This window comes from Neophocaena asiaeorientalis, unplaced genomic scaffold, assembly GCF_003031525.2.
Source record: "Neophocaena asiaeorientalis asiaeorientalis breed wild unplaced genomic scaffold, Neophocaena_asiaeorientalis_V1.1 scaffold196, whole genome shotgun sequence".
In the NCBI taxonomy this organism is placed as follows: Eukaryota; Metazoa; Chordata; class Mammalia; order Artiodactyla; family Phocoenidae; genus Neophocaena; species Neophocaena asiaeorientalis.
Genome location: NW_020173929.1, coordinates 3457563 through 3469372, shown reverse-complemented (window position 1 = coordinate 3469372; position 11810 = coordinate 3457563). Strand labels below are relative to the sequence as shown.

The 11810-nt window shown below is 39.3% G+C and overlaps 1 protein-coding gene across 15 annotated transcripts in view; it reads right to left on the bottom strand.

Moving 5' to 3' along the window:
* The window catches only part of CD44 (CD44 molecule (IN blood group)), an 87430-nt gene that overhangs the window by 15803 nt on the left and 59817 nt on the right, over positions 1-11810 (bottom strand). For 3 of the 15 annotated variants that reach the window (XM_024752550.1, XM_024752536.1, XM_024752538.1), the window contains 6 exons: positions 11565-11681; positions 8605-8733; positions 6996-7127; positions 3789-3890; positions 1887-1976; positions 816-1013 (listed from right to left, as the gene is read on the bottom strand). The exons of 3 other annotated variants lie outside the window; for them this stretch is intronic. In XM_024752550.1, coding sequence (XP_024608318.1) covers positions 816-1013; positions 1887-1976; positions 3789-3890; positions 6996-7127; positions 8605-8733; positions 11565-11681 — 768 coding nt within the window. The remainder of the gene's footprint in view (positions 1-815; positions 1014-1886; positions 1977-3788; positions 3891-6995; positions 7128-8604; positions 8734-11564; positions 11682-11810) is intronic. 9 more of the 15 variants (XM_024752537.1, XM_024752539.1, XM_024752544.1 and 6 more) reach the window with 7 other exon arrangements.

The following is an 11810-nucleotide window of genomic DNA, read 5'->3' as shown; positions in this document are numbered from 1 at the left end:
ATATATATATATATATATATGTTTAAAATCATGAATATCTAATATCCCTTAATGGTTGAACGGTAAGAACATTTGAACAGTTGGCACCAGGAAGAGAGAGTTCAATTTTAGTTTCTTAGCCAGGGTATTTTACAGTTTCCTTTTCTTCCATGTTAGTTTCTTAATGCAAACAGAGAAACAAAAGTGGAAGCAGGGAGGATTGCTAGTCCCATTCCATGTGTAACTTAATTGAATAAGTCATCTTCAGTCATCTCTTTGCCATCACAACAAGAGAAAGGGTGCCTAGTCATTAACAGTAGATTAAATCATATAGTTTTAAGTGTACAACGTAGTTAGAAGAGGTTATCCATAAGCCCTTCACCAAAAGTAAAATTCACCAATCCATCACCAATAAAAGAGAATTTCAGAGCAAAGATATTAGTATATGGAAATTATTCACAAGTTGGGTAAAACCTTACTACATAGGCAGCATATATTAGTTGAATCAAATGAAATTGATACTTGACTACTTTTACTTACAAAAATATCCACTTCATATGGTTCAACTAAATATATCCCAAGATCAGGAAGAAGACAAAGAAAGAAATTCTGCCGTAACAACCAAGTCACAAAAAATAGATGGAAATTTCACAGGCAAATGAAAACATGATCTAAAATAAATCTATGGCACTAGAATGATGATCTGTGTGAAAGCCATTCCCATGTTACAAATCAGTCTAATCACCGCCTACACAGAAGACATCCACTATAATATGAAAGGATGTGTTGTTTCTCCCTGTAGAGAAAGCAAACCAGATAACAAATGGCCAAATTACCTGATAAAGAAAGATCAACATTAGAAGTAGAATCTCCAACAACAGTAACTTCAGGGGACCCAGCCTTAGCAGGGGTCACTGGGATGAGGGTTCTGTATTCATTTGTGTCTGGAGAATAAGGAGTATAACCTTCCACTGAAGTAGTTGAGTCCTCAGGAAGATTTTCACCTCTTCTGCCACCTGTGCCATCATTCCTATCTGTGTGGAGGTGGAATCAATGGTAAACCCACATTTGTAAGACCACCACCAATTGTGTGCTTGTCTTCTGAACGTGAAATGGCTGCAAAGCTTTCCACTTGTTATTTGTGAACATGGAGCAAAAGACAGTGTGGTTTGTTACACTATTGAACAGGATCAATATTTTGCAATCAGTACCGCCTGGACATCATTCAACGGAAGAGATTTTGGTGATCCTAATATCTAGAAGAGACATTTGTTGCATCATCTACCTGGCTTATTAAAATAAGGTTTATGCCGCTAGAACTGTTACCTTGAAGTCAACTCAAGTACTAGATAATCTTGAGCCCTTACTCAATTGGACCCACCTTTGATGAAGTGGAAGAAACAAGCTATTGAGCTGACAGGTAAAATTATGCTCCCTGCGATTGGAAGAGCAAATGCAAAGTTTCAAAGACGTTGAGGCTTTGATTATTCTTTCCTTTGCCAGAGGGCACTGCTTCTTGGTCACCAGTGCCATGGATTTATGGTCCAGAGGATAAATGGCAAAATAATATTATTAATGCAAGGAAAATAGAGAGTGATATAATTCAGATCTTTCCACCAAATCATACATAAGTGATCTGTTATTTTTAAACAAAGCCACTAACTCTGGAGTTTAAGAAACCCAAACTTTAAGATTAAAAACATATAGTTTGCATTTAATATACAATGGCTTCTAAGAGATCTACAAAGCAGAAAACTCCAAGAACCATCGCCAGCCACAGCTTCTGACCAGGAGCAAAGAGCACAACAGCCAACTGAGGCACCTCCACCAAAGACACTGCAAAAGCACCCATAGTTCATTGACTTGTTTGTCAATAGCCGAAGCCACCTGGGCTTTACAGTCCTTACTGCTAGATGTTGGAGAAGCAGTCATGGGATGGTCTTTGTCTTCTTCCAAGCCTCCACGTGATGTAGAGAAGCTCTGAGTATCGCTCTGCTCTGTTTCAATGAGGGATGAATCCAGTATTAATTTGTAGTCATGAAACAAACCCTCCGTTATCTGCTGACAGGGAGGATCTAATAACAGTGGAGTCAGATGGATAGATGCATAGGAATACCAAGGTTTGTGCACACCATTCTCCTGTGATCGATAGAAATGCGCGACAGAATTCTGCTTTGCCCCTAGTTGGCTTTGTTTTTCAGTACAATAAACAAGGTAAAATGCCAAGGTGAAATCTGGGCTAAAACTTTGCCCACCCTGGATCATCCTGGCCCAATTATAGCATTGCTTCCTGTCACTCAGGAAAATCAGAGAACACAGAGACAAAGAAAAAGGAATGTTTGAATCCCGGTGTTCCTATCAACCATCAAGAGCACCTTAGCTGTGTGTCAAGAAGTGTGACTACAGGGAAAATAAACACGATCATAACAGGTAGTATACATGTAACCACAAAAGAGGAAGAAGCTCATCTAGAATAACTTGCTCAGGTAACTCAGATCAAATTTATACAAGGAAACACTTAAGTCTCTTCTAAAGAACATTAAATTAAGTTACCATTGTACTCACTTATTAGGTTTTTGATCTCATCTGTGGATGAGAATTCTCATCACTGCACTGAAATGCCAGGAAACGCTTGTCTGGGCAAACACAGGGTCCTCACTGATATATATCCATTTCAGGTTGAACCACTGCCCATATCTGAAATGGCTTTCATTGTTTTGAGTTAATTTCTTTTGTGTTCTTCTAAGAAAGGGACTGACCTCTGAGTTACAGGTGCAAGCACTCCATAAAGCACACCACTAAGCCATGTCCACCACCAAGTAAATATTACAACCAGGAGAGAGACAGTCACCAAATCGCAAACCCAACATCAGAACAAAAGTCAACAGGGACATAAAGTAGGAATATGAGACCCTCCATGGTCAAGGAGCATTTTAAGGCTTATCTGCATCTGCTTTGACGCTTAACACTGGGTTATTTACATTCTTGACAATTAACACGTCCTTGCTGATTTTTCCCTTTGCCTAAAAGGGCTCACATGAAAAGACTCTGCCCATTATGTGTAGCCAACAGTGAAATGAGGCCCTCTTAATTCTGGATTTCTTTCATATTCAGTCAAGAAATTATGAATGACTTTATGGTGATATCTAGGATAGCCCTATACCTGTGGTGGACATTAAGGCTACTAGAAGTTTAGCATTGTTTCTACCAGATGTTTAGCGATAGGAAGAGATATAGCAACTGTTCCTCTTTTGTTCCCGGGCCCTGCAACCCATGTCAATTGTCAACAACATATTTGCTCCTCCTCTGCGGGCTGATGTGATTTCCCTACTCTCTGTGATTATCTGGCCCCAAAACATGTTTTTACAACCACTGAAAAAAGGCTACCCCTCTTCTGCCTTGATTGAAAGATGGGAATCTAAAGGAGCTGGTCAGTTAAAGCATAGAGACACCACTGTCCTAGCTGTGGTCTTAAATTTCACTGACATAACTACTCAGAAAAGGGAAATCAAGTGGAATGGAGTCCCACATCCTTTTTTTTTATGTTTCAACATAAAGTCATTGAATCTGGAAAGCACCACAAATGAAGGTATAATCAGATTTAAAGAACCGTCAAGAAAATATAGAAAATGCAGACAGCTTTTATGTTCTGAGCTGAGCTGAGCCACGCAGCACTGAATGTGCTGTCCCATCACCAAGCCCTGAATGTGCTGTCCCATCACCAAGCCCAAGCCCTGCATCGGGGCCGAGGAGAGCAAGAGCTGAAGCAGGAACACAGATCAACAGAGACCGAGTGTCATTATCCTTACGAGTTGTCACTGAAAGAGGTCCTGTCCTGTCCAAGTCTTCCACCAAACCTGTGTTTGGACCTGCAGAAGGCTGAAGCGTTGTACTATGGCTGGTGTCCACATCTGAAGGAATTAAATCAGCGTTATTGCTTGATTTCCTGACTACTATCTGAGGGTTGTTTATGGTCTAGAGACAAATTATTCTTATATTCAAACCTGTATAAGAGGAAAGAAAGCACATACTGATTCACGTCTCCAGAACTGAAACGGATTATCATCTCTCCAAAAGAGCATCCCAAGAAGTAACTGGTTTTCATTTAAAGGCTGAGTCGTATGAAAGCTACAATTTTTGTTCTTTTTTTTGCTGAATCTGGAAGAATGCTAGATGAGCACATGATGGGTCTCCCAAGCCTTGCAGGCAGATGGAAATACAACCCACGTGTGACTTGTCCCATTCTACACAAGTGATCTGACACATGCAGAAAAGACAAAGTGCACTGGTTCAGGCACCATTTTGTCATATCCCCTTGACGTGGCACAAAAGCTTTGGTTACAGCCCTTTCCCTCATTTGCTCCTCTTTCGCTTCACAAAGTCAACGTACCACTAAAACATAAAATCATCATCCCATACTATCTAGTTGGCGGCTACAGGAACATTTTAGGGCAAGGAATAAGCAGCAATGGATGTCAGTGAATCATTCTTCCTATAAACGCAAGTAGGAAATGTCTTTGGAATGTAACATGTACAATGTTGAGTGGTACAGAAATTTCACTGAAATATTTATAGAAGCTGTTTCTAATAACTATCACAAATCGATTTTGCTGAAATAAGTCCTGAGTGAAATAGAGGTCACACAAACCATAAACACCATCACTATTGCTGGCTCTTGGATTCAAAGACCACCCACACTGCTGCCTCTGGGGAGATTTAATGTGCTCCAGATGACTCCGGAGTGAAACAGTGGGATATTAGGCGCCCACGTCTACATTGCAGCCTTTACATATAAAAAGAAAAGAGTATCAAGATCTTTGTAGGACAAAACGTGGCTGACTCTATTATTTAATAATAATAATAGTAGTAGTAATAGTAATAGTAATTATTCAAAAAAGAGGAAAGGCTAACTAATCCAAATCAAAACCCCAAATGGATATTCTCCCAGAAGAAGTCCTGCCTGTTGATGGTCTCTAGACACTCTTGTTCATCTTTCCTTTAAGAGGTATCACACCATTCCATGGTTGAAGCCAATTGTAACATTCTTAACATCATCAGTTTGACGGAAACTCATTCTGTTCATCAGTATGGAGACGTAATATTGATTCTGAAGCTCTATTACTGGCTTGGTTTTCCACAATGGTTATCATCAGAGCCTCTAGCCACCATGTGCATAAAATGTGTAATGGGCCTGCAAGTGGCACTTCAGCCACACAACATAATGGCCCCAACCTCACCATTCACAGTCATCTTCCTTTGTGACATACGGATCCATTCACTCTGCCAAATTCATTCCTTGGCTTTCCTTCCTTTAAGCCTGTCCTTACATGTGTTTCCTTCCTAGAAAAACTTTCTCCAACTTCCTTTCTCTGACTAACCAGGGTTTTTTCCATTTTTCAAAAACCAGATCCAATCTACATTTCTCTGATGTCCTCCAAGGGCTCCTCTGAATTTATTTTGTGTTTATTGCTAGCAATATTCATTTGACATCTATTACTTATTTTATTGTACCGTTAGATCTATTTTGAAGGTTAGCACAGGCTCTGGACACGCAGGCTCAGCGGCCATGGCTCACGGGTCCAGCTGCTCCGCAGCACATGGGATCTTCCCGGAGCGGGGCATGAACCCGTGTCCCCTGCATCGGCAGGCGGACTCTCAACCACTGCCCCACCAGGGAAGCCCTGTTTTCTTTTCTTGGCTAACTTTTAAGTTCCTTAAGAGCATGGACCATGAATTAAGTGTACATTGTTTGTCTCCATAAAGCATTGCACATAAATTATTAATACAATTCTATTAGCAGATATTTAAGACGATTGTACTTTAAGGGATATATGATCACTAATATTTGGGTACAACATAGTTAGGGTGTTCTGGAGAAATGAAACCATAGAAACTGTTGGATTGATTTTGGAGATAACTTTGTTTAACTCAATACCAAGAGACATTATCATTGCATACTGAGAACTCATTTCAGTAGTTTTGTGTCACGTATACCCTTGGGAGTCTGGACCCAAATAATACATTTAATGCTACGACTGAAAATTCATATCCCCATATTGGTTCTTTTGGTTGATCTCCCTTTTTGGAATGTTACATTTCTGTGATCAAGACATCTTGTTAAATTAAAAATAAATAAATAAAACTTGCATAATTCTATTCATGGATATAGTAAGGATTCTTCCCAAAGATAAAACATGGATTCTTCCACTTCATAAACACTGAGAAAAGTGGGACACCACCTGCTACCAATTCTTTCAGATTCTCTCAGGAATGTTGTCATCTGGTTCTGATAAAGGAAAAATCCCTTTTAAATATAAAAATTTGTTAAATAAAATAACAATCTTCCATTCTTGCATAACTCCAGCTAGTATTTTCTTACTCTCTCTTGTTTAATTCTGTTTTTGAATTGCTTATAGGTAAATAAGAATGCTAATTAAGAAAACAAGGATTCCATCTTGTGTAAAAGTTGTCCATTCATTAAATTCAGGAACATTTATTGATGGACAAGAGTGGTCTAAATCCTAAGTCACTGGGTATAGTATTTATTTCTAAGTGTGCAAGAGTAATTAATACCGTTTTCTGAGCCTTTTAGTTACTTGTTTCGAATGAGTACTCATCAGTGTTTGATCTCTAAGATTTCTCTACCAAAGACAAGTTTTATCTTTGGGTCTATAATGGAGACAGTCACTGAATCCATCACTTCACTCTTTTTAAAACCCTGCACTTAGAAGTAAATGGAAAAGAAATCTTGAAACTACTCCTATTCAGAGGAAAAGACTTCCCCTCCCATCATCTTAGGACTAATCCTTCTTTAACCTTCCCGCCAAATTCTCCACTCTCACCTAGGATTTCAGATTCAGATGCATATCACTCTTACCAAGAAAACTAATTTTTGAAGAAACTTAAAAGTTCCTTAGGAAAGCAGACTGGTCTAAAGCCAAGGGCATATTTCTAGGAGAAGAGCCATTTGAGGGCTTTCAAAAACATAATATATAAAAAAGCTCAGAGATTATTACCCATCCTTCTTTCTGTTTGATGACCTCGTCCCATTGGATGTGAGACTGGGTCGAAGAAATAAGTCCAGGAACGGTCCTCTTGGCTCTGCACTGTCACTCTTTGATTTTGATGGCTGTCACGGGCTGAGGCTGCTGTGACAATGCAGTTCAAGCGATTGTCAAAGTGTTAGTTGACATTTGGCCAGGGATACACTGATTTTTTTAAAGACTTTATTTTCTATACAAGACAATGAAACCGTCTTCCGGATATAGAGGGCCAGGAAGTTGCAGAATGTTTTAGCAGGTATAGGTTCATTCATGCTCATTTTCCCTAGCAATCAGCATGTGAACTAGAGGTCGCAAAAGCATTAACGACTTCTCCAGTGGGTAGATGAGAAGTTATAGACATCAAGTGAAGATGGAGGAGAAATAGTTCTTTACCCACACCATGTTGCCACCATCCCCTAAGGGAGGAAGTGTAGAAGTCCAAACACATGATGTCATTCCTAGACAACCACGTCCCAGTGAAATGCACATTAGGCCAGTAGTGATTTAGAGAAGGAATCACGTAACAGCTTCCCGTGAGATAAACATGAAAGTAAATGCCATTCATCTCAAAAGCATGAGTGGAATCTACTAGAAGCATCACCTCCTAACAATGAGATTTATGGCACAGTGGCATATAAGAATGCAGCATGTGCTTTGGCTTCACTCTGAGCCACTGAAGACGTATAGGTAGAAAAGATGACAATAGTAGCCCCTTAGCAGCAACTACACCACATATCCAGTCACTGAATCCACTGCTCTGCCAGCTATGCATTCAGAAGCTGCCACATACCAGAAGAACATCGTGCGTTACATTCTATATTGCAAATAAAAACATAGGGATATTTCTCACTGATATTAAATAACGATATGGAATTCACATTGCTTTGCAAGAATGCATCTTGCATGCATTTCAATATTTCTGTCACACAGACAAAAGAATCATGCACAGGACCTGATAGAGCCAAGTTATCTGGCATCACTTAGAAATGTTGACAAGATTGGGTCTAATCTCCCCAGTCCCACAATTCAAATATAGAGAAGAGGTGTTTTTTATAAATCTAAGAAGAAAACATTGTACATTCAAGGAGAAATCTCCAAATAAACATGACAAAGGGCCAAATGACACCAGACAGGTGTTTTTCTCAAAATGTCTGGCTCCATTTCTTTGACTACTGAGGTTCTGACCAAAAGCTTTCTAACAAGCCCAGGATTTCACAGAACTGTGTTGTAAAGCCTGGACCCATATCATAGAGCAGATTCCTTTACAAAAGCAAAGGGAGTATTTTATAAGATCAGAGTCCCTGCATCCTCTTACCAGGGGATGCCCAAAATTAGATCTGAAAGTGACATACGTAAGGGCACATTCTCTGTGTCTCCTTATGTGCCTGTATCCATTTCTGTTCTGGTGATTTGTTACGCGCACTTAAGGGTTGGCTCTGTGTTGACTGAATGGTAAGTGATTAAGGAACTGTAACACCTTGTGACATTTCCTTCAAATTCTTCTTGTTCACTGTCTTCAGTGCCCAGTACTTAACCCCAGAGGAAGTTTTCACCCAAGTCTGCCTGTGAAACCATCCATTACCAGTTGTCCCTGCTGTTGAATGAGAGTCTTCTTTTGGCATTTGGGGATATTCCCCAGGCCATCCATTCTCAAACCACTGCTCTTTCTGGGTAGCTGTTTCTTCCGTTGTACTAGTAGGGGGTGCCCGGGCTGTGAGAAGAATGTCAATTGTGAGCCGTTATTGTTCAATTAATTTCCTTACCAACACATATCTTTCTACCTTAAGAGCATATACATGTGGGAGAGAAGGCAGAAAAGGAAAGCAGGAAGGAGAGACACCACGGATACTCTTGAAAGGGATATTAGAAATCAAATGGCCGGATACTTTAGCTTTTCAGATGGGAAAACTGGGGCTCAAAGAAGCTTTGATTTGCTCAAAATCATATAGCCAGGTTGGTACAAAGTTAGGACCAGACCACGGTCTATGAATTCCAGTATTATTCTTATTTTACTAGAGTCTATGGCCTCATACGTCTTGTCTGAGAGAACTGTTCGTTGAAAAAACTTAACCTGTCTTCAGTGATTTTGGAGGGAGGAGTATATTATATAACAGTCCATGACAAGATCAGCCTAGTAGGAAGCCTTCTCAAAAGGTGGTCACATGACTCATAATCGCACACACTGGAAATACACCAGAAGTGCATTTGCCCAGCATGAAAGATGCTGGGAATGTGAGACGCTACCCCACTGACATGTTACAAAGTTATGTCTATGGAGCATCTAAAATTGCCAAAATGACTTTTTAAGAAAATTAATTCAGTGGAGAAAAACTTTTCTAGCCAGTGTTTGGCATTATATAAATAGTAGGAGTGTGTGACAGGCTTAAAATTTCAAACGCTCAGTGTTGTAATTGTCCAGTTTTAAAAAGGGCATAATGAATGAAATGAAATTGTAATGGGGTGCCTTTGGTAAAGATCAGAAAGCCACCGACATTTTCATCTGTAGCAACTAATACTAAAGTTTTAGTTCATCAAGTAAATGAGAGTGTTATAATACTGTATATCAACTATACCTCAATTAAAAAAAGAAAAAAAAATGAGAGTATATAAACTTGCCAAACTGAAGTATATTTTGCAACTTGTAAAACTGGTTTATTTCATTATTTTAGAAATTAATATGCATGATTTGATAATTGCGAAGACATTTAAAAAATAAAACTTACTGTCCTTGTTTCACCCTTGCATGGGCCAAAACATCCCTGGGGTTAACTGGTTATCCAGAGGGAGGGAAAAAAAACCCCAAAATCTTAAGTTTTACCTCCCCCTGACTAAATCACTACCTCCTGACAAATAATAAAGTTAGAGAAAACACTGGGTGTAATTACAAAAAAAGAAAAATTAACCCAAAACATAGACTGCATACTTAAAGTTAAAAAAAAAATGTGCGCACACACACACACACACACACACACACACACACGCACACACACACCCACACACACACACACGCACACACACACCCACACACACACACACACACACACACACACACACTATTCTATACTACTTCTACCTGTCTCTTTATAAAACACAATGATCCTTTAAATATCCAGTAACTCCTTGTTGTCTTCAATATATGGGTTAGCAGAGTAATGGATTTCCATTGCAAATGACTCTCTTCTGGAAGTTGTAAATGTTCTTTTGATAACGCCCAGAATCACTTATGTTTTGCAAGTCCTGATAAAAGAACTGCTGCAGCAGCTGCTGCTTTCCCTCTGTTAGGTTCTGTTATGTCCTGTTTTGCAACTACCCTCCAGTAATCATGGCCCTCCCCGCCCTACCTTTAGACAATGGGATCATTAATTCCAAGCCTCTTAGTTTTCCACTTTTTAAGTACTAACCGTCTTAAATAATTTCTAAAATACACTGCTAGGACCCGAAGGGACTGGTATAGAATCCCATTCTGAAGAGACTTCTGTTTCTTATGTCCTTCCTCTATCAGAAGACTCTTTTGTGAACTCAGCCTATAATCCACATGCGTATATCGAATCCGTTGGGGTCAATAATGAGATATAGGCCTGATGGGTGTATTCAGTACAATGCCCAGGAGGTAGTAACCTATTCAGTCCTAGCTGATGTCTGAAACTTTTCTTTTGTTGTCTGAAGACCTCCTCAAACCATGGATTCCCAAACTTCTTTGGCTTCTAAGTGATTGTTTCTTACATTTTTGCTTTAGGAGTATTCAAGGCTATGAGAATCATGGTTGAACCATAATTTCTAAAATGCTACAAGCTGTTACCCTAAATTAAAGCTTCTTTTATTCCAAACATCATAGGCATCTCTCTGAGAGATAGATAAAAAAAAAAGAGTATACACTTCTTACTTCTTTTTTTGTCCTATCCTCATAGGCCAGTAGTGAGACCTGAAATTGTTTTAGGAAACCTGAGATGTTTGCACATAAGTAAAAATAACAGCGTCAAAGCCTTCCCCAAGTTACCCTGGGCTTAAAAACAAAAAAAGAACAGTCAAGGAATTCATATATAGGCCATCTGAGCGATTGACTTTCTTCCAAAGAGTACAAGGGATGCCTTTCTACAATGCAGCGAGGAACAGAATGTGAAAAAGAAACTGAATTCATCAAAGATCTTTATAGAAAACAAGAATTCCAAAGATCCTTGCACTTGTCATGCTTTCTTTCCAGATCCCACTACTAAGCATCAAAAGAACACACTCTTCTTCATACATTTCCATAAAAACACACAAATTACCCAAATGGAACCTCTGGGAAACTTTAACACAAAAACTGTATGTCAGATCTTTTTAAACATTTTGGCCTTTTGGGCCACCTGACAAGTTAGTATTTTATTCCAGTTTCTAAGAAACTGTGTGCAGATCCGGCAGCTTTTCATGCTCTGGGGAGAAAAGAAATTACTGTGTGGAAATAGAAGATGTAGCCAATGTCTGCAAAAAAGTCTTCCCCATTCTCTGGAGTGACTTCACTAACTCAACTAAACCAGAACTGATGACTGCCATCCTTCTTACTTGTGCTTGTAGGATGCTGGGTCTCCTCTTCATCATGATATCCACGGTGACTGAGAGAAGAGTGTGTTTCCTGGGTCCATTTTTCTCCATAAGCACTGGTGCTACTTCTGTCCACATCTGTCGTGATGATGGTTATATACACTGTGACTTTTTATCAACCAACTTTTGATTGTTCTGTTTTTTCATTAAAGTACATGTCATCTAATGGTCAATGCCTAAATAGTACCTCTGAGTATCTCCTCTTAA